The 22,056-nt window shown below is 40.8% G+C and overlaps 1 protein-coding gene across 3 annotated transcripts in view; it reads right to left on the bottom strand.

Annotated features, from left to right (window-relative positions):
- Nucleotides 1-859: 859 nt before the first annotated feature.
- LOC125891421 (chemokine-like protein TAFA-1) overlaps nucleotides 860-22,056 on the bottom strand; it is a 37,532-nt gene continuing 16,335 nt past the window's right edge. For 2 of the 3 annotated variants that reach the window (XM_049580708.1, XM_049580710.1), the window contains exons 3-6: nucleotides 3,093-3,233; nucleotides 1,865-1,989; nucleotides 1,571-1,688; nucleotides 1,431-1,451 (exon numbers count right to left, since the gene is read on the bottom strand). In XM_049580708.1, the coding sequence (XP_049436665.1) occupies nucleotides 1,656-1,688; nucleotides 1,865-1,989; nucleotides 3,093-3,233 (299 nt within the window). In that variant the 3' untranslated portion in view covers nucleotides 1,431-1,451; nucleotides 1,571-1,655. Of the gene's footprint in view, nucleotides 1,452-1,570; nucleotides 1,689-1,864; nucleotides 1,990-3,092; nucleotides 3,234-22,056 lie in introns of all 3 variants that reach the window. The other variant, XM_049580709.1, reaches the window with a different exon arrangement.

Consider the following 22,056-nt stretch of genomic DNA (forward strand, 5'->3'; position numbering starts at 1 on the left):
CCCCCGCGACCTGGCTTCGGATAGGTGGTTGAAAATGGATGGCAATGCAAGTAATTAGTGTACGCTGACACGCTGCCAGGTGCATCTCATACTGTGGCTTAAGTGTGTCTCAGTGTGTTGGTAACTGAGGCCAGGGGCCACAGACCATGCGTCAAGTTCGGAGGGGGAACGTGTTGCTTTAAAATCACAACTTGTCCTTTTTACACCTCCATTTTAGTCTGACCAAACAGAAGAGATATTATGTGTTAATTAGGGAGCTTAAGAGGTGCTGGTTGGCAGATTTTGTCACCTCTGGACAGTGTTAGACTTCCTGTTTCCGCCTGTTGCCAGTCTTAATGCTAAGCTAAACTTAGCATTGCCTGGCAGCAGCTTCATGAGAGTGGTATTAATCTTCTCATGTAGCTCTTAGTAAGAATGGTAAGAAAGGTATGTTGGGAAAAGGTGTTTCCCAAAACTCTCTCTTTAAAAGCAGTGCTTTGACTACCTCAGCATCAAGGTGTATTCAGATTACTATGACTGAGCACTGACGCTTGCAGTGGCAGTGACCAAGGATGCACTCACGTTAGTTACAGGAACAATGACTTTAATGAAATTTCAGCACATATCAATAGATGACTTCATATATACAATATTATCATTTGAATGATTTGACACAAATAAGGCATTTCAAGTATTGAAAACAACCTACTGGTATCACATTTTTGGTGAATCGATCTGTTTCAGGGTAGCGGACACGTTACCGAGTTCGACTGGTAAAGCCATTTAAGAGGTGATCAAAGGCATACAAGTACCATACAAACAAAATGGTAAAATGTACAGTATCAAGACACACAAGCTGTATTTGTAAAACATCTCCCTCGCAACGCATCTATTTATCTTAACATCCTTTAAACTCGTCAAGCTTTGGCTGTGTTGGGTTTTGTGGGTAACAAGAGGAAATATAAGACTGCATTCAGGGACTCGGATGTTTTTCACCACCATAAATAAAGTTCATGTACACAAGAAAGGACAAACAATTTATGTACAATATTTTTCCTCTTACGATATTAAAAAAAAAAAGAAAAGAAAAACCTGAGGGCTGTCAACTACTGTACTTGCTCATCCCGTGTCCTTTGATGTATTCCTCTCCTGTTTGGCGCTTCATCGTGAACATCTGTCTCACTGATGTCTGAGGAGGGACGTCAGATGCTCTCCAGATATTAATCCAAATGCACAGACGCTCACGTTCCATCTCAAAGTCGGAAAGAAATGATGAAAATATATTCATTACAAGGTTATGATGAAGTTCCCTGCAGGCATCTTGGAGTGTCAGTATTTTCAGTAGCCTTGAGCAGGATGTGCTTTATGTATTCTACAACTTTTTTTTTTTACACTTTGATCTGAGAAGTGTTCACATTTCTTAAAGCAACAATAGGTTCATTGTCTTTGTGATAATTGGTCCTGTGACAGTGCTGGAACGAGAAGGAAAGACAGGGTGACATGAGTATCACAGAAATGAATATAAATTGTGTGTGTTTGCTCCTGACAAAGCGTAGCAATTAAGTCAGCTGGGAGAAAATAATTAGCATACCGGTGTCCAAGTATAAATGAAGAAGCTGACCTGCAGATTAACCTTTCCCACCAGAGGCGTTCCCTCGCGTCCTTCCCGCAAAGTGTTAATATGTTGATGTTGTGTATGGCTGTGTGTTCTGACAAGGAAAAAGAGGAGGAAATTGAGGGGTTAGACCATGCTGTTAACAAGTCAATTTGCAGCAAATTCCAGTCCCGATAGCTGTTGCTGTTTTGTGTAGCAGCGCTGTGCATTTCTCTCCCACTGTTTCTGCCATAACGTCTTGTTTCCTGCGGTCAAGAGAGGTTATCTTACCCTTGTGGTTTTGATCTTGTTGCCGGCGTAACACATCCAGCCTGAGTTGTCAGGGAGTGTCTTGCATTCCTCCCCCTCCAGGCAAGGCTCCATCTCACACCACCACTTCCCAATTACTATGGATGCTACAGGCAACAAAGACAAGAGAAATGGTGATGCAGGTGCCTTTCACTCTAACAGAGTGTAAAACCAGATAGCACAGAGCGGCACTTTGCAGAGAGACGGCCATTAGGCGGGGGTGTCTAATTCTAATTATCAAATGTGTAATGTTAAAGGTGACAGTAAGTAACTTGGCTGTATGTGTCACATGTGTACGCCTCAGACAACTTGTTACAGTGCAAAACTGTTGCCGAGCACAATGCGGTTTCTTTATTAGATGCAGTTATACATGAATGCAGTGGGTGGAACCGGGGCTTTTCATTGAGTGAGTGGATCGGTGGATGTGACTGTGACTTGACTTTAATGCACGCCACATTTCTGCTGTCAGGAGAGAAAATTGCCTTAAATACAGGGTAAGTAGACAGTAAATGGTTTGTAATGTGTGACAGAGGAAAGGAATCTGTCAGAGCTGACATCGAGCAACCTCATATTCCCCCAGTCCGCTCAGAGATTTCAGTAATATTTGCAAAAGGATTTAAGATAAAAGCTCCAGGTGAGAGGTTTTACTAAAGCCAATATGTGTTTTAGTTGTGTCAGACCTGAGTGCCAAATCCATTTCTTACAAGGGATTGAGCCAGTGCTGCAGACATTTGTCAAAGCATGTGTAAACCATCATGAGATATCTACAAGGTACCAATATAATCAACAGCTGCTTCCTTCTGCATCGCTTTGCTTTATATTATTCTTTATTTTTCTGCTCTTCCCTGAGGTGTGCTACCTTCAGCAGTTGTGTTTGACTGTTGGAGTAAAGCTTACCCCTGCAGATACCTTCTGCTGTCTGTCAGCAACAGAATTTGGATGTGACATTATCCCAGGTAATGTTAATCTTATCTGGGACAAGGCATTGCATGGGTGACTTAGGCTTTTATTTGAACACATCTCTGAATCTTTACAAAACATAGCAGTTTTGTCTGGCAGGGTTTGGCTTTTTAGCGCATGTTTAGTTGAATTAAATTTTCCTGCAATGCTGGAGTGCATTCAAAGCGAATGTTTTTCCTTGTGCAACATTAGAGCAGCAGTGTAGTAAAACCTAATATCTCATGTTTTCTTTATCTGTTAAAATACTCACCGTCGACACATGAAGGTCTGTTTCTGGTGGTTCCAGCCACCTTCCCTGGCAGACAAGAACACTTGACCGTCTGTGACCGCTCCTCAATGCGATTCTTATTACAGCATCGGTGAGCAGCGATTACTTCACATGTGCCCCCCTCTGATAAGGAAAAAAAAACAGACAACAGGCTACATTAGTTCAGCAACTCTGGGGTGATCAAACACATCTCTCTGAGGATGTTTGAACACATCACTGTGATGACATTTCATCATTGGTGGACAGTAATCAAGTACATTTCCTCAAGCACTCATTTAAATATCACTATGATGTACTTGTACTTTACTTAAAGCTGGACGTTTACATATAGATGAATGTCTGTTACATTCAAGCCCTTGCCAAACATGTTCACACAATGCTGAAAAAGCCTGCCGCCGCCAAGGAAAGCTCTCTGTATTTCACAGTGTAATGGAGATGTGGTGTCTGTGGCAACTTGCCCGCGCTGCCACACTAGTGATGTGTTTTACATCAGCCAGCCAGAGCGAAAAGGGGCAGGTAGACCATAGCAACGGAGCAGCAGCTAGGAGTATGGAAGAAGCTTTGGTGGAAAATTCTAAGAGGTGTCCAAGAAAAGTTTGTCAAGAGGATGCTCCAGAAACTTGCTTTTATTTTCACGGGAAAAGTTAAAGAGACAGCGGGGAGATCTGGCAAGCTCACATGCAGTCGTTATTAGCACAGAGTTTGTGTAATTACTCTCACTGCCAGAGGGGGAGATAAAAGTTAGGTTTTTCTAATTTACGTTCCAGAGAGAAACACTGCACTTTTTATTTCTCTAAATCAGGGCCGTAACGGTAATCTAATTAATCGATAAATTGATAGTGAGAAAATGAATCGCAAATGCAGGGATTTCCTGCTTTACTCTACTCTTTACTCTTTAGACCGAATGCTAATCTCAATAAACAGAAATCTGCATGTGTATGCAGAATATGTGGGCAATAGGACAAGATTTTAGTATCGAAGTCATTCTGGTTTCCATTTGTAGTCCAAGTAGTATTTGCCAATCATGTTTGAGCAGGCATCCTTTGCCCACAGGTAATCAGTCCTTGTGGAGAGCAAAAGAACGCATTGACCGAAATGCAGTCTCAGAACCCATCAGCTATCTTCTGATGACAGTTTAAGTTTTGATTAGCTTTATTCTAATTTATCTGCATTAGGTATGCAACAGTATGAGATTTTTATGGTATGATAACTGTCTTAGAACATATCGTGGTTTCATGCTATCATGGTATTACAGAATATATATTATTATCAGTCAGAATGATCCTTAAAGGAATGAAAATGGAAGTGTTATTGTTGGTTGAACAAAAGTTTCATTACTATAATTGAAACTTGAAGCGGTTTGGTTAGTGAAAGTATGTGTAAAAAGTCTCCCTTTAGAAAATTACTAACGTAAGGGGAGATTCTGTGTACAGTTCAATATCGTAGATAAGTGAATGTACACGGTATGATAATGATCAACTTTTATATCATGGTATACCTTAAAACCAGTATGTTGCTGCAATCCTAATCTGCATTCATAAATATGAAGATGTCTTGCCCTGGATATCGGCTGACTACACCAGAACCCCTGAAACACTCTCCCATAACCTCTAGAGGCTTTTTAGACTGAATATCTTTGAGTGTTGGACTGCTGCTTGGACAAAATAAGACATGGAACATCTTGGTTTCTGAGAGACTTGATGGACTTTTTTTTTTTTTTACTGATTTCTGTTGTTTTATAACTTCTGAATTTCGCATCATATTATTAATAATAAATTGTAGAGCACTTTTTGAGCTGAAAGCACAAAGAGCTTTTCAATGTGCAGAAAGTACAAAAGAAAAGTGATACTAATAAAACATAATCATATACATATACACCAACATATACACTTAAGCACATATATACCTGTAAACATGCAGGCATAAACACATGGCTGCAAATATATTAATTCCCATACACACATTAGGTCTGTCAGGAAAGGACAATCTGTAAAAGTGCATTTTCGTGAACAGAGGGAGCCTGTTCCAAAGCCGAGGAGCAAGAACTGAAAAGAGTCGATCACCCTTTGTCTTTAACCTGGACTCATGAACAGTTAGAACCCTAGTCTGACCTATATTACTCCCACATATATATTACACAGTACTTTTCAGATTAAGATGAACCAAACCACCACCTTATACAATGCACTGTTAAAGACTGAACCATTGGTGTCATAACTTTTTTGGCTTGAAACCCCTTATTCCAAAGTCTCGTCTGGTTGTTGGCTCTTGTCATGTTTGGATGAGTTGTTAGCAGACATAAATAGAAAACAAATGTGTGTAACAGGACTTCTCAATTCCTCTCCCATTCGTCATCTTCTGGCCCCTCAGATTTATCTCATGACCCTTTGGAGGGACTCGACCCCGGGGTTGGGAACCTCTGGACTACACTACCTTACTGTATATAAGATTAGCTCCATGTCGACCAGATACATCAGTAAAATACTGACTAGACATTCATGTATTTGTACAGTCTATCTACTACAATCACAACCAGTACGTCAACATTGATACGCTGCTTGCATTTAACTGATATACTGCTGTACTTTTATGTAAGTAGGAATTTGAATGAAGGACTTCTCCTCATAACAGTGTATTTTATTACATTGTATTCTTCCTACTTCATGAAAAGATCTGAATACTTCATCCACCACTAACTGTCTTATCCATGTTACATGTTAAAATTTTTAAATATGTATCAAAATCTATTTGGAGGTATCTTCATGTCATGTATCTCATGCCTAATCTACACTGTCCATATTCAGGAATTCTCTCTGCATACACTCGGGTTTATTTTCTGCAATAAAAATAACTGTAAAACATTACACAAGTTTGCTGTAAACAAGAATAATTGTGCCTTACACTCTCGGAGCCCTGCAGCTCGTTGAATGTTGATGAAGAGATGTGTGAGAGCGGACAGAAAAAAAAATGACATCTATTCGCAGGAGGAGAGGCCTGCTTCAGGGTTATCATGAATATGAACACTGGCTCCAGCATGCAATTATCACCAGGCTACTGGCTTTGCCCTGAAGGATGAGAGGACTGGACCGAGCGGACTCGACCCACCTCAACCGCTGGCCTCTCCCACCCACTGTGCTCAAACTCTCCACATATGAGAGTTCTGCAGCAAAGGACCATCTGACAATTACACCCGTCAGCGTGACACAAGATCAAGGAGGTTGTGGAGAGAAAGAGCAGAGAGACGGGAAAAACGTAGCCAGTATTTTGCCAGCAAAGTGATTTGAAGTAATGTTTGACAATGAGCTGTGGGTTTGTGAAATGTGTCATGGCTAGATTTGCATATATCGCTTTACTACATTTGAATATTTTGGTTTGTGAGGCCCTCCTGATGCTGAGCAGTTTCTTAGAGGCAGGAGTGCTATCTTAAGAGAAAACCTGCTGTAGTTAAGGCAGCAAACAGTTTAGAATTACTACAGCTTAGTCAGTCATAACTCAATCAATATAAAAGCCTAGTGGTGACATTAATTAGTCCTTATTTCAACATTTTCTAATTGGCATTTAGAGGCAGCGTATAAACAGAGACACACAGTTTTGAGCAGATATAAAGATTTTTTTATTTGTCAATAAATACAACGCCTTCTTTATAGCTCGATATATGAAGCATCTGTAGCTGGAATATAAATTGATGATCAATGCTTTAAAGGCAACATAATGTAGTTGTAACCATGCTGTATGATGATATGTAAACTGAAACGAGTGGTGGATTAATTGATTAGCTGACATAGAGAACATTAATCTGTGACAATTCTGATACTCTTAGTTGTCTGATAAACTAAGATTTCCAAATATTTTCTTGTTCCAGCCTCCTAAATGAGAGGATTTGCAGCCCGATCGGCAGAAGAATGGCATTGTATGATTCTGCAAACAACGGATACGTTACATTTGTACATGTTTCTAAAGTGATGTAGTGTATGAGCTGACAATGTCATCGAGAGATGGAGGGCATAGTGGATTGTATGATACCTCGATGAGACAGCTGCCAAACTGCAGACCACTGTTCGAGTCAAACAACAAAAGTGGTTTTCCTTTAGTGAATCATGGTGACTGTGCTGTGTTTCCAGCAGCTTTTTAGCCACCAGATGTTGGGTGTTCCTATAGAGACAAAGCTGCGTTTCCAGCTGGGATAGTGCCACCAAAACCAGGTATTTTAAGCCAAAATATGATAATTTCTGAACCATAAACACATGGTTTTTGTGCCTAAATCTGATCACATGTTAACCACAGTGTTATTGAAAGGTAAAAAAACATAAAGTTTTGATGTATCTGCTACATAATAACATACAGATGTAAAGTATTGGTGGTTTGCATAAATTGGGTTGGGATTTGCTGCATCTTTAGTCTTTGAAGTCCACCCCATCTCCCCATTTGGCATGTATAAGCAATATATTAAGATTTAATAAATTATAGTAAGAAATACTTGTTTTTATATTGTCATACAGCTACATGTAAGTGTGTTCTAACCTTTTATTAGATGTTACTGTATATGGCTAATGAATGCAAAATATGGGAGGGTAAAATAAACTGTTACTAGTTTGGTGAGTGTTGGCCGACTAAAAGAAGACATTTGAAGGTGTCAACTAAATCATATATGTTTATAATTATAGTACCAAAAAACAAAAAGCTTAATCAATAATAAGTTTTAGTTGATGCCCAAATGATGTGTCCACATGTATGTTAAGTTCACTTGGAAACATTTTGAGACTGGCATGTAAGTGATTTGTTCTCATGTATGAACACTTTTTGTAACACAGTGTAAGTCTGAATTCACATGCATAATCATAGATCATTATATGTGATTACAACTGTGTTATATTGTGTCATCCAGCATCCATGAAGTCTCTGAACAACAGTTATGGATGCTCTGTAGAAGGAGTTTAAAAACTGTTTAAAGCTTTAACATTTGTTTTTATTATGGATTAGTCTACAAATGATTTTCTATCTATTTCTTCTTTCTATCTATTTTGCAAAAAATAGTAAAAAGTAGAAAATTTCCCCTGAGGTAATGCAGGGTATTCAGACGGCTTGTTTTATTCAACAAACAGTACCGAACCTAAGGAGTTTACTATCACCCTTTCCCACTGGACAAAAAACTCACTCTTACACACAGACATCTGTCTTTTGTCTTTATTTGGAAAGATTTCAGTCAGTGTTTATTCCATGAAAAATGACTGAAACAGTCACAGATACTAATCGTCTCCAGCTGTGATCAGAAGTGGTGGAAACATGACAGCTGAGGGGACACACGAATTTTCTCCCCTTTTCTGGTGTGACCGTCAGTAACTTCGGTGACTCTCTTATCTTAGCTACAAATACCATCCAAGCAGCACTCAAACATTTCTCCAAATTAGTAGGCACTGAGTTTGAATATATTAAAAAAGGAAAGACAAAAGAAACCCAAGTAACAATTTCACTGGCCGCTATGCTGCTTTCTACTGCTTATTAACCTGTTACCCAGCACATTATTGACATTGAACGTGACACACGAGAAAAGAAAAAGCAAAGGGCATCTACTGGCAATGGGAAAGGAGTCTATCGCCTATTTTTTAGGCGAGTTTTCCCGATATAAGACAAAGAAAAGCAGCGACAAATGACTCAAATATGAATTGATGCAGGATTATACTCTGTCAACCAGCCAACCAGTTAATCTACAAACAGCTGCAGCCGTAAAATGGTTTAAAATATATGTATATTTTGTGTTTATATTACCACCTATAAATGCTAAATGGGGGCTGAAATGAAGTGTTACCGTTAAGCTTTGAATCACAAATTTTAACAAGTCATTTGGGATCATAAGAGCGTCTAAGCACTAATTGTTCAGTTAAAAAACAAAACAGTTTACCACAGTGAAGATCATTGCATTACATATAACATTTGTTCAGCCCACAGTGTGAAACCAGCCAAACTAAGCAATAAAGTAGCTTAAGTTTAGAGCGGACAGAGGGAGAGAGTTGAGTGTCAGTTTCTGGATATAATTGAACCATCATGTGAGCTCCTGTGGGGATTAACCAACAGGCCCCCACTTGACCCTCTGGATAGAAGTAGATCAGTCGGCTCGTATCACACTTGAATCTCTCATCTCTACAACATCACACCACAAAATAAAAGTCTCTTACAACTTAAAGAGAATCAGATAATGATAAACTTGATTGCAGTTCTGTCAGTATTCAGTGTTTCTCGGGGGTGGATATGCTGGATACGTGCAGCGTCTGGTTGTAAATCTGCTCACGCTGAGGTAAATGACGAGTAATAATAAACAGAACTAGTGTCAAGGTGTTGATTGGACATGGTGGTTTTAAGAAACAAAATTAATAACCAAATTCGAATACAGGACGGGAGAGAATTAAGAAAGCATGTCTTTTTCCTGCTTGTTGCCAAGTCTGTTGAGTTTCTCTGGGTTATCATGACTCCTGGCTCTGTGTTTCAGAAAACATCAACAGCCTTTGGTTTAACTGAAAAATATCCAGATCTTGTATCTGGTCTGGGAGAATGTTGCCTGCTGTCTGATGCACTCAACAAAAGGGCATGTCTGCACAACGTTAATCGTGATGTACCAGTGGAAGCAGTGGGGCATCATTTGAAAACAACAGCCCACAGGGGTTTGTTCTTCTTAATGCATCTCCTTAATTGCATAAGACAGCCCTAGATTTCCTCTTTGATCTATTAAAAACACACTACGCAACAGAATTAACTTGCATTGCTTGTTGCTAGCAAACAGAGCAAAGAATCGGGATACTCTATATTTGGAAATCATCACCTCCGAAGAATACATTAAAATCAAATAAAAATGCAAATCAGTGTGGTATTGCCAGCTGGCAGGTGTGCAGGGTACCTTTTTTAAACAAAAGCAATGCAACACTTGAAGTTCACCCATGGTTTCAGCCTGCAAGTACAACACGCTGCATGCTCCGAGACCCCATCTTTGCATTATAAATATTTCAGAGGGAGACAGAGGATAACATGGCTGGAGATGAACGCTCTCATCAGGTGAAGGCTGGAGCCATGCAAGGGTATAATTGTTTTCTGTATTTCCATTTTCCCCCATTATCAGAGACAAAGTCAGTCTCCCAAATGACAGCTTCAGTGTTTGTGTGTGTGTATGTGTGTGTCAGCTTACGTTGACTCTCCAGCAACATTTTGACTGACAGGGAACAAGGGTCACACAGAAGTTGTCATTGGTGGGGTCAGAGGTCACACAGAGGCAGAGGGTCTCAACTGGAACTGCCCTGTTTTTGTTGCCATGCTCTGTGCTCCTGCCTCTTAATTACTATGAACCGGGGAACAGAGGCTGTCAGGAAACAAGGTGACCACCTACAACCTGCGCCCAACAGGGCACGGCTCATTTTCAGGCCTGAAAGAGCCGATAAAGTCATAACTGGAGGTTTTGTCATGTTTTCTGGGATGATTTGTTCCTGGTGTGTTTTTTTGGTTTCTTATGTTAATTTACTTCCTGTGCTGAGATTTTTTTTGTTGGTCTCTTCTGGCTATGGAACAAAATCCTCCTCCATATTTTCTGTATCTAGTTTTGCAGTCCATTGTTCAAATTTTCTGTTTTCAGTTTAATCTACATTTACTCTCAGCCTTGACTTAAGCCCCTTTTACACTGCCTATTCAAGGCAGGAATGTTGTGCCATTATTCTGCCTTGCTGTTTTGTATACGAGGTACGATTGCAAAATGGTGGTACAGAGGTTTCTTGCCTGTAGGCTGGCAGCGGAGGTAGTAACAGCACTGAATTGTAAAAGTTGTACAGGGGACAGCTGGAAGGATGGGACAGGTGTGAAAATGTGCATGACCCACCGCTGGGAGATTTAGAACACAGCTAGCACCAGTTAGCAGCTGACTCAAAGACAAAGAAGAGCCACTGGACTATCCAAAAACTGATACTAAGGGTCCAGGAGCGTCTTAACCACCGAGCAGAGGCTGAGATCAAGTGCCAACTAATAGGGACTGATTTTTATTGCCATGTTACTGTTTAGAAAGCTGTTACTCACTCACCCCTTTTCCCCTTTATGGGCGGTGGCCTTGTGATTAACCTGTGAGGGTGTGACGTGTGCTTCATGGTGTATGTGGAGGGAAGCAGCTCACTTGGGGTGTCATGGTGAGGATGTCAGGCAGCAAAGTGTGACGCTAGCAGCAGAATTAAGTTTCTAGATGAGCTCAGGGCTTCTGTTAAACCTCATGAGAAGGCCATGTTTATTGTTTTGTGTGAGGACTGCAATAAAGCTATTGTTGGTGAACGGCATCCGAACGCCTCTCCATTCTTCCTTCTGCAGAGTGGTCCGGACTGCTACAAGCTAGTTACCAGCTAATAAAGAGCCAAGCTAAAATCAGTGTAAATAAGCCAGTGTGTTCCCAACTACTGGAGCTGGTAAGCTGTCACTGAGAGATGTCATATGTCACACTATAGAGGCAACACTGACACACCAAACTGACTTCAGAGAACTAGCAGCGACAAAAGCCCCCTGCCGTGTCACCTCATGTTGCCGTGTCTCAGATGAAAAAGTTGCTAGGCTGACCAAACGTCCTCTTTTGCCCAGACATGTCCACTTTTCACGTCCTGTCCGGGGCGTCCGGGGTTTTTTTATAAACTGATGATGATGTCCGGTTTTCCGTGTGTTTGTGTGTATGTGTTAGAACGCGGCACAGGCCGCATATTTCTGCCGAACCCGAACCAAGCCCGACATTATTTAATGCCCAAAGCACTGAGTTTGTGTCACACAGTTGTTATGGTTACAGGCTATTTAACAGGCCAGGCGTGCACCGGGCGTGCTCAGCAGAGAGTGAGACCTCCGTGTGTGAGACGGGAGCAGGAGGCGGGAGGTCCGACGCCTCCAGCGAGAGAAGATGGAGAAATAAAACAAAATAAGATAAAATAGGAAAAACCAGTCCCCCTCTTTTATTTTATTTTCAGCGTTTAATCAAGGCGGAGGTGGGCGGCTGGAGGTCCAAGACTTCCAGCGAGGAGAGAGGTAGAAACAAACAGCCAATGTGTGTCTGTGTGTGTTTTGTTCAGGTGTTGTCACGTAAATAACAAGCAATAAACAGGACAGACAATAGGATTTTATTTATTTTTACACTACATTTTCACTGAAAGCTGACCGAATCCGACCTGAGCCTGAATACAATTTATATAGCTATAACGGGTTGGGCCGGGTTTGGTCAAAAATGTAGCTCAACATTTTTGACCAAACCCGGCCCGACCCGTCGGGTACCGTCAGGCTTGGATCGCCACACTCTAGTGTGTGTATGTGTCCCCTATAGGGGCCTATCTGAATTTCAGTCTTTGAGAGATATTATTTTGAAATAAAACTGAATTTTCTATCCATACATATAAATTTTAAATATATTAAAATGATAAGGCATCTTTGAGTAAACTGTGAGTATTATTTAAGTAGTCGTGGCCGGCTGAGTGTCCTCTTTTTTGGAAATCAAAATATAGTCACCCTAAAAGTTGCACATGAACACACCACAACAATTACAGCCAACAGTCAACCAGCACATACGTTCTGCGCCTGTGTGACAGGAAACAACTTTCCTTATTCTTTAAAGGAAACCGGAAGGCCGTCTTGACGCTAGTTAGCCAGTTAACACATTAACAATACAATCGTATTTACTGTGCGCCAGTGAACAATAACACAAACCATCAGGAGACATTTCTGCTAAAGAGCTCAGTGGCGAAAGAAGAATATTCTTACCCTATGTAACAAGTTTGTTTTGATCTCTCTCCCTCTCGACTTTAGCTTTTTGTTTACTTTCCTCACTTCAGTTTCTTTCCTCTTGTGCACTGAGCTGAACTGCCAGTCAGAGTGTATTCATTCACCAATGCTGACGCTAATTTAACATGTTGAAGTGGCAAAAAAAAAGGCAGACAGGGCGTGACTAGGGGCAACGATGTGGGACGCACCGCACTAACGAGGGTGGCAGATGCTTACCAATGGCCCAGCTTTGACCGATGGCCGATCATTAGATTGGTATGTGAGGGCCTTTACACATCCTGCCCGTCACAGTTCCTGAATGCTGTCATGTTAAAATGCCACACTGGGGCGGCAATATGTCTGCATTTTTGTTTGTATGCTGGTAGCAAAGCAAAGGTAGCGTAATGAAGGGTCTGTGGTGCAGCCCTATCATTGGATCCCTTTGTAAAAAGGGCTTTAGTCTCGGATTAAAGTGACTTGTTCTCTGATCAAGTGGACCAAAGGCCTTTTAATGAGCTGTACGCTTACAGATGTTGTGTATTGTTGTTGATGTTGTCCATTTTTATGAATGATCAAAAATTCAGCACCAGCTTCATCGTAATGTTGAGCCAAATTAAATTGCAGTCGAATTGGAAAGTGCCTCCGTGTGACTTAATGTTCATTTAGAAAACATTTGCAAAAGTATTTAATTGCTTTGCTAATTTGTTTTTGTAATATTTACATTTATACAGTGGTGAAGACACTTTTATGGGTCAAAGTCACAAAACACTGGATCCTGCATTTCCCAAAATACAATTCTCTCGCTTTCTTTATTTCATTTCATAGGGACGATGCAATTTAACATAGTTTCAGTACAGAGTGTGAGACTGATGTGAGGCAAAGAGAGTTTAGAGCTTTTACTTATTCTCAACTCTTGTCTCTGGTTTGATAGCATCTTTCATTAGATGCCCCACTGCCTCCCTAAACGCGCACTTTTTTCAATCTGCACACCTCCAGTTGGTAACGCTGAGTCACTTTAGGCAAAAAATAGAATAAAATAGGAAAGAGGACCAAGAAGGACTGAAAAATGGGTTAAGATAAGTCCAAAATATATCTAAATTTAGCTTTTTCCTTTTTGTGTGAAGTTAAATTCTGGGCTCAAATATTATAACTCACATTATTGACATTAAGGGACAAAATAATTCACCAGTTTTGGAAAACACAAGTAGACATACGATCCATGTTCTTATACAATAGAAGGAAATCAGTCCTTTAAGGTGAAACTCTACAATGATGTTTTTCGAACAGTAGAAAAGCTGCAGAGTTTGTACAGTAACAAAGGAGGGTCTTACAGTTTGCTATGGCGTCACGATGAGAATCATTAGACAGGACTGTTATTGAGATAAGTTTTTCTTTCTTGACTTTGAAAACAGCAGTTGAGAAAACAGTCTCACCACCACAAGGTTTATTTATTTATACTTTTATGCTTAAGGTTGAGTGCGTCTCAAGTCTGCATTTACAATTCAAATCAAGGTTTTTCTACAAGTTAAAAATATATACAAAAGTGATGGAGTCACTGAGTGAATCTCAGCAGAAGGTCCATGCTGACGCATTCTGGAGCTGTCGGTCTTATAATCCATGAACTTCACCAATAGATGGAGTCTGCCCATTTGTCATGGCATTGTACTTGTTCACTGTATGGGAATATAAGTAAGTACATGTAATAAAGTACTGCACTTAATATGGGGTACTTGTACTTTAATTGGGTGTTTCCATTTCATGATACGTTACACCTGCACTCGACTACATTCATTCATTCATCTTCTAACCGCTTCATCCTCTTGAGGGTTGCGGGGGGGCTGGAGCCTATCCCAGCTGACATCGGGCGAGAGGCAGGGTACACCCTGGACAGGTCGCCAGACTATCGCAGGGCTGACACATAGAGACAAACAACCATTCACGCTCACATTCACACCTATGGACAATTTAGAGTTATCAATTAACCTAGTCCCCAATCTGCATGTCTTTGGACTGTGGGAGGAAGCCGGAGTGCCCGGAGAGAACCCACATTGACACGGGGAGAACATGCAAACTCCGTACAGAAGGGCTCCCACGCCCAGGATCGAACCGGCAACCCTCTTGCACTCGACTACATTTCAGAGGGAAACAGGTAACACTTCTGCAGAATAAAGAGAAACAGTTGAATTGTCAAATCTTAGATAATAATCTGTTGAAACATTATAGATACCCTTAGACTATCTGTAGGCAGACCAAGATTTTTAATTCAAAACATATAACCAACTTTTAAGTTATGATGCATTTGTTCCCGCTAAAAATGTCCTTCTTTACCTTTACCTTCATTTTACTTTCAGTGGAGATCAGTTTGTTTCAGGTACTTTCAAAAAACAAGTTTCATTTTTCATAATTCTAGTGCAGCAATGTGTTTTTACTTTCTTGTTTCATAAGATACAGTCAGTTCTTTGGACAGGTTCATTTAAATTAAAAACAGGTTAAAAGACTGAATTTTTAAGCAGATTTATTCACTCACTCACTTTGTGAAAACTTGTACACATGTTTCGAAATAGATGTGAGAAGTATTCTTTTGTTCACTTTATGAAAAGACAATTTTGGCCAGAATTGTCTTTTTAACATTGAGACTTCTTGCTGTGAGGCGACAATGCCAACCACTGCGTCACCATGCCACCCAGGGTGAGGGGTTTGAACCCCAGGGTGTGGGAGCCCTTCTGTATGGAGTTTGCATGTTCTCCCCGTGTCAGCGTGGGTTTTCTCCAGGTACTCCAGCTTCCTCCCACAGTGCAAAGACATGCAGGTTAATTGGTGACTCTAAATTGTCCATAGGTGTGAATGTGAGTGTGAATGGTTGTCTGTCTCTATGTGTCAGCCCTGTGATAGTCTGGTGACCTGTCCAGGGTGTATCCCACCTCTCGCCCAATGTCAGCTGGGATAGGCTCCAGCCCCTCTGCGACCCCCAACAGGATAAGCGATTACAGAAAATGAATGAATGAATGAGACTGGGATTTTTATTGGATTGAATGGCCCAACAGTACAAAATGAAGTTAAAAGTAGCTCCACCTCAACTGATTGTAACAGTAAAACTAATAGCCACACGCAGTTTGAGTGAAGTAAATAACGTCTTTAGAAAGCTGGTGCAAACTGGGCGGTCCTCTGTGGAAGCCTCTCGCCCAGACTTTGCAGTGATTGTGGCAGCAGTGATCGTCTGTTAAATCAGTCTGTAAATAATATTTTGACATTATTATTATAATCATTATTACTTTAATGGCATCCGAAGATATTGGTGCGTTGAACAGGTGACAGTCTGCGGTCGTTCTCAAAACGCACTTCTGTCACGCACTTAAAAAGCAACTTTCAAACGTGAACAAAAACGGTTCCATAATTCATATGAAATTCAAAAGGTAACGAAAAAATAGCTACAAGTGAGAGGGAATAGTGATAAAGTGGTCAAACTTGGTCAAATCCACAGCCTCAACCCATCCGACACTGTTAGACTGACTCACCAGCAGACATCACTATATGAGGGTACACAGTAGTCAGTACTTTGCCAAACAAAGTCTGCCATTGTTCTGCCACGGTGTTCTTGGCGCAAAGCCATTTATACTTTGCCATGTGGCTAATTGCAATCAGGGGCAAATCAGGGGAAAAACTGCACTCAGCTGCCAAACTTTGTGGGTGTGTTTGCGCTGGTATATCATTAGCGCAATATCCTTTGTGAATAGGACGTTAAGATGGAGCAAACTGCGGGTGCAAGTGAAGTGCAATTCAAGGTGCTATCAGCGGCCGCAGTTCATTCTTTGTGAATTCGGCCCAGAGTATTTTTCCATAGCTGTATTATTACTTTTACTTGAGGAAAGGATCTGTGTCTTTAAGTATATTTTTTACCTTTACTTAAACATCCACAAGTCTATTACATCGAGGTAAAAATGCCATCTGCTGGTGAAGTTCATGTGATATGATTGAAAGCTCCAGAGCACTTTCAGATTAACCTCATTGTGAGATTTATTATGAAACTCCATCATTTCTGTATTTATGTTTTACCTTTAGAAAAACATTGATTTGAATAGTAAATGCAGACTGGGCAGAAGCACTCAGCTCTAAGTATAAAGTAGATATATCACAAATAATCTTTTGTTGAGATTGTTTTCTTATCTGCTGTTGTCAAGGTCAAGAATGAATAACTTACCTCAATAACAGGCCTGTCTAATGATTTTCATCATCTCATGCATAACGTGCTGTCATACTCTCCTGTCTTACTGTACCCACTCTGCAGCTTTTCTAAATTTCCAAGAGTGTCATTGTAGAGTTTCACATCAAAGGACTGATTGCCGTCTGGTACAGGAACATGGGTCATAAGTCGACTAAAATATTTCAACCCAACTGCCAGAATAAATGTTGGCATAGTAAGTTTCTGCAACTACAGATATTTTACATTTGTACGTTTCATACATAGCTGATATGTTGAAACTTTTTTTTGTTTCAGATTTCAGTTTTATGCTGTGACATACAATATCTTAAAAAATTTCAATATTTAATACCATTTTCAATAACAAGGTGGAAATTGACATTGAGGTTATACATTTTTAGATTTTATTAAAAAGATAAATATGAACATGACAGTGACGACTTGTCTTTTCGTGGTTCGTATCAGAGAACAGCAGAATGACTGTAGTAAACATGATCTATAACCAAAACCTTTTTACGTTAATGAAAACATATTCACACATACCCTCCAAGATTGTCATGCATTCAGATGCAACAAAGTGCAAGTCAAAAACAAAACCGTGTTGCAAAAGCCTGTATGCATCTAGGTGATGAGATGAGTGATGAGAACACAGCACTGAGTGATTGAAAGGAGGCGGAGCTATGGGGGAACTGCAGCAATGTGTGCCAACTCGTCCGGGAGATGATTGATACTGCGGAAAATGAGTACTGAAACCATTTCAAATATTCAGAATAACTATGATTAAGTATTTTTATGCCTCTGTGCCAGCAACAGTGACTGGAGGTATTATTTTTTGGGGCCATCCATCCATCCGTCCATGTGTATGTTCGTACGGCCATCTCATTCTTGTGAACCCATATCACATAAACACCTTGAGGGATTTTTTTTCAGATTCGGCACAAACATCCACTTCGACTCAAAAATGAACTGATTAGAATTTGGTGGTCGAAGGTCAAAGGTCACTGTGACCTCACAAAACACGTTTTTTTTGCTCAAGAATTCATATGTTAATTATGACAACATTTGACACAAATGTCTAACAGGATATAACAATGACATTGTGACATTTTATATCCAAAAGGTCAAAGGTCAGCTTCACTGTGACATCATAATGTTCTGCAGAAAACACTTCTCTGGCCATCACTTTGTGACAAAATCTTGGATGTTGACCTTAAAACTGCTGGTTGTATATATCTTCTGTGCTGCTGGGGAAAGCTGCATGTGGAGCGTCCATGTTTTCACAGAGATGGATGTAAACTGTAACTGCAACTTGATTGGTTTGCAAAGGCATACAACCATGAAGCATTAATTCTAGTTGACAACACTAGTCTATTGCTTGGCGGCCATCTTGCCTAGGACTCAGACCATCCACAATCCCCTCCTCCTCCTGATGAGAACCTCAGCTCATATGCACATCGGCGAAGATTTTACACCGTACATTGATGCAGAAAAGGCACAAATTGGTGCAGAATGTTAGCAGAGTTAGCAGAATGCAGGAAATTAAGTGTTTGATGCTCAAAATTGTCTTGTAGAGGCCCGCCAAGCCCCTCATTTCATATTCCCATTTCCTTGCACATACATGTAATCTGAACTACATCAATTTGGAAATGTTGATATAATTCATATGAAGCATACTAACGTAACCTGGCAACTGGGCTGATTATTTTGCCACATAATAACCTTCAGTATAATATTTGAGCCCAAACTTTAATATCACACCAAAAGAAACATTGAAAATGGCTCAATAGAGATTAATTCTGGACTGATCATGACCCTGGTTTTCAGTCTGCCTCGCTCTTCTATTCTTTGCCTATCGCATGGCAAGTGGCTTCTTTTTTATCTGCAGATCAAGATGTAACAGTGTGTTGACAGTTGCTGCAAAATAAATTAAACAGCGAGAGTAAAATGGCTTTTGTGAAACCTAACAAACTCTTTGGCAGGCGACACAACTTCTCGCAGAGGGATCCGCTTTGTTCAAGTCTACCACACGAAAATTTGTCAGAGCACTTAACTGTAACGCTATTATCTACACAAATGACAACACCTGGCGTCAGCAGTGTCTCAGCTGCTGGGTGGAGACCGAGCGCTGTTGAGTCGACAGTCTCTGGCACAATGAGTCACACTGGAAGCCAACAACACTGCATCAAAATCCGATGAGTTATGGACAGCAAGCCTGGATGAAGGCAAATGCTGTCAAATCATGCATGACATGAACGCCCAGCGCCGATTCTGAATTTCTGTGGATCTGCGGTTCTGCGTGCTTAATGAATGTGAGCAGAGTTCATGTGGGACCAGTAAATGGTTCTTCAAACGTGATGTAACAGCCATTGCGCAGAGGAAAATGGTCACTCTATCTCAATAGAAATGTCAGTATGCAATAAGTATGCAATGACTCGCTGTCTACTGTAATGAGCCCAGACTGTGTGGTTGTCTCTGGAGACGCTGATAGCAAGTATACTGTCTGAATGGCAACGCTCCTCTGCCATCTGTTCTAGGCATTCGACACGATGCGTACATGAAAAAATACTATATACGCAATTTATAGAGGGATTCAGAACATCTATCATTTTGATTAAACCTAATAATTCAAGTAAAATATGTGGATTTAATGAATATAGCATATGACTGGAGGGATAGCAGAGAGAGAAGTCATTGTTACACTCCAAATGGAAAGCCTAAGGGACTCAATTTAGCAGGTAACCTGACTCTCTGGGGCTTTGGATTCGGGTGATTGGCAGCCGGTGGCACTATTTGTACACTCTGTACTGAGTGTGCATACTCACACACACATTTAAGTGCCACGTGACGATATAACTGATAACTGTGTGACATTTGAATACCAGTCACTCTCTGCGAGCTCAGAGTCCATGTCACATGCGAATCCCTGCAAACTCAGACTCCTTATAACCTGCGGTAAATTATTTTGTAGCTTAAAAGTAATTTACAAGAGACAGCAGGCCCTGATTTCCAAACCACAGCAGTCCGTGTTTCAGAGCAGCATGCCTGTCACCTTTTAATGGGAAATGCATCCAAGGTGACCCATAATAGGCTCCACTTTCTCCGTGCATGCTCTCTGCAGACATCCAAGCCAGCAGGCTACAGCAGTTCTGTCGCTGACAGGAAATGGGAGCGCCAGATTAGAGAAATGTCAAATTAATGCAGATGGAAGACAGTGAGAGGTACAAAACATGTGACTGCATGGTGTCAAATTGAGTGACTATTTTTTTTCCCCCTGCCTTGTGTGAAAACATCTGAAGTCCCCGTAGTACTGTTGTTATTCTAGAAATAAACGCCGGGGTGAAAGTGAGTGACATATTGCTCGATAAACTGCGAGGCAAATTTGTTTAGAGGCTGAAGAAAATGCAGAGGGCTTCTTGTGTGAGGTGGTGTAAACGATTACGAAACGCTTCAGTAAATTTGAGAATTCAGAGTGTTTGGAGAATTAACAGCATTTGGGGAGAAAAGCGTCAGATAGCAAAGGTGTCGACATGTGAGGATATTTTTTTCCTTAAACTAGGGGTCTTTTTTTTAAAGGCACGTGTGTGTTTTAGGTTTAATGTGTGTATGTGTGTTTTGTAGGAGAGAGTGCATGTGCTTGCTGCAGAGAGGAACCAAAACAATTTACAAAGCATAGAAAACTACCAATTGCTACTCTAAAAAAATCACTGTCCATGACAAATAAAAGCGTAGAAAGTCTTGAAATATGGCTGGCGGTTTTGACAGCGTGTCACAAGAGGAGGCCGTAAGATTGGTCCTGTGCAGTGGGCCAAAGATGGGTGATACTTTATTGAAATGCAAAATGACTACTCACAGAGCAGAGCTGGTGTTGTTTTAAGATGCATGAAAACTGCATGGAACAGAGGAAGCAGCGAGTAGTAGGGAATGGGTTTTTGCATTTGCATGTGAGCCTCAAAGGCTGTCGTCTCCCTTGTCACACACAACACAGGCCCAGGACACCGCAAGTCTGGTCCTGATCAAGGGCATTAAATGCTATCCTGACTCTAGACGAGTAGAATCCGCACAAGAAAAACGCCCGTGGTTATTTGGTTTTTATGGTGGAGATGTGTGGCTTGTTGAGCATGACAGCGATTTACTGTACGACAGCAATTGCACAGCAGCTTTCATGTCCATTAAACACGTATAATCAAAGCCACTCTATCTACGTTATCCTCTTCCAACACCCATCACGTTTTCTCTGAAACAGAAAAATAACAATGCAAAAACATGTCTTCTGTCAGTGAGATGTCATTCATTTTTAAATGTCAGGCTGTTCCTGTCCTTCGTTCTAGCCCTTTTCCCAGACTGGCAAATGTCCAGAACTGGTATTTCATATTTTTAGATCGCCCGCTCTGATGAAAGAGTTGCATTCAGAGGGAAGAAAAGGAAACAGAGATAGAGTTGAGTCAGAGAGCCTTTAGAGAACAGCTGCTAGCCTCTGATGTGACTGCTGGCCCTCTCACTGACAGCCAGACAATCTACGCAGGGTGTCAATGCGCCTGCAACATGTAAACTGTGCAATAATGCATAATGCAAAGGCTAAATGACCTTCCGTGCCGTATGATGTACTCAGAGGGGTCGATGGTGACGATTATGCAACACCTGCAAGCTGATAAAGGGAGAAATTGGTGGAAAGGGTCTTTTATTTATGCAGTGTGATGCAACAGAGCAGATTGTGTCACATGATCAACATTTTAATCACATCTTACTGCAGTTAGGGAAGGTATAGAACATGTGTTGCTTTGTGGGGTGATATTTTCAGCACCTATGCAAGGTGTTTTAAAGGTTCAGTGTGTAGGCTTTAAGGAGACATATTGGCAGAAATGGAATATAATATAGTAAGTATGCTTTCTTTAGTGTAGGTGTCTTCAGCATTTTTTAGGCCAAGGATTCCTTTGCTCAAAGAGAGACCGAGCAGGGACCCTGTACTACATTTATTGTATAAAACCAAAGCGCACT

This window comes from Epinephelus fuscoguttatus, linkage group LG7, assembly GCF_011397635.1.
Source record: "Epinephelus fuscoguttatus linkage group LG7, E.fuscoguttatus.final_Chr_v1".
Classification (NCBI taxonomy): Eukaryota; Metazoa; Chordata; class Actinopteri; order Perciformes; family Serranidae; genus Epinephelus; species Epinephelus fuscoguttatus.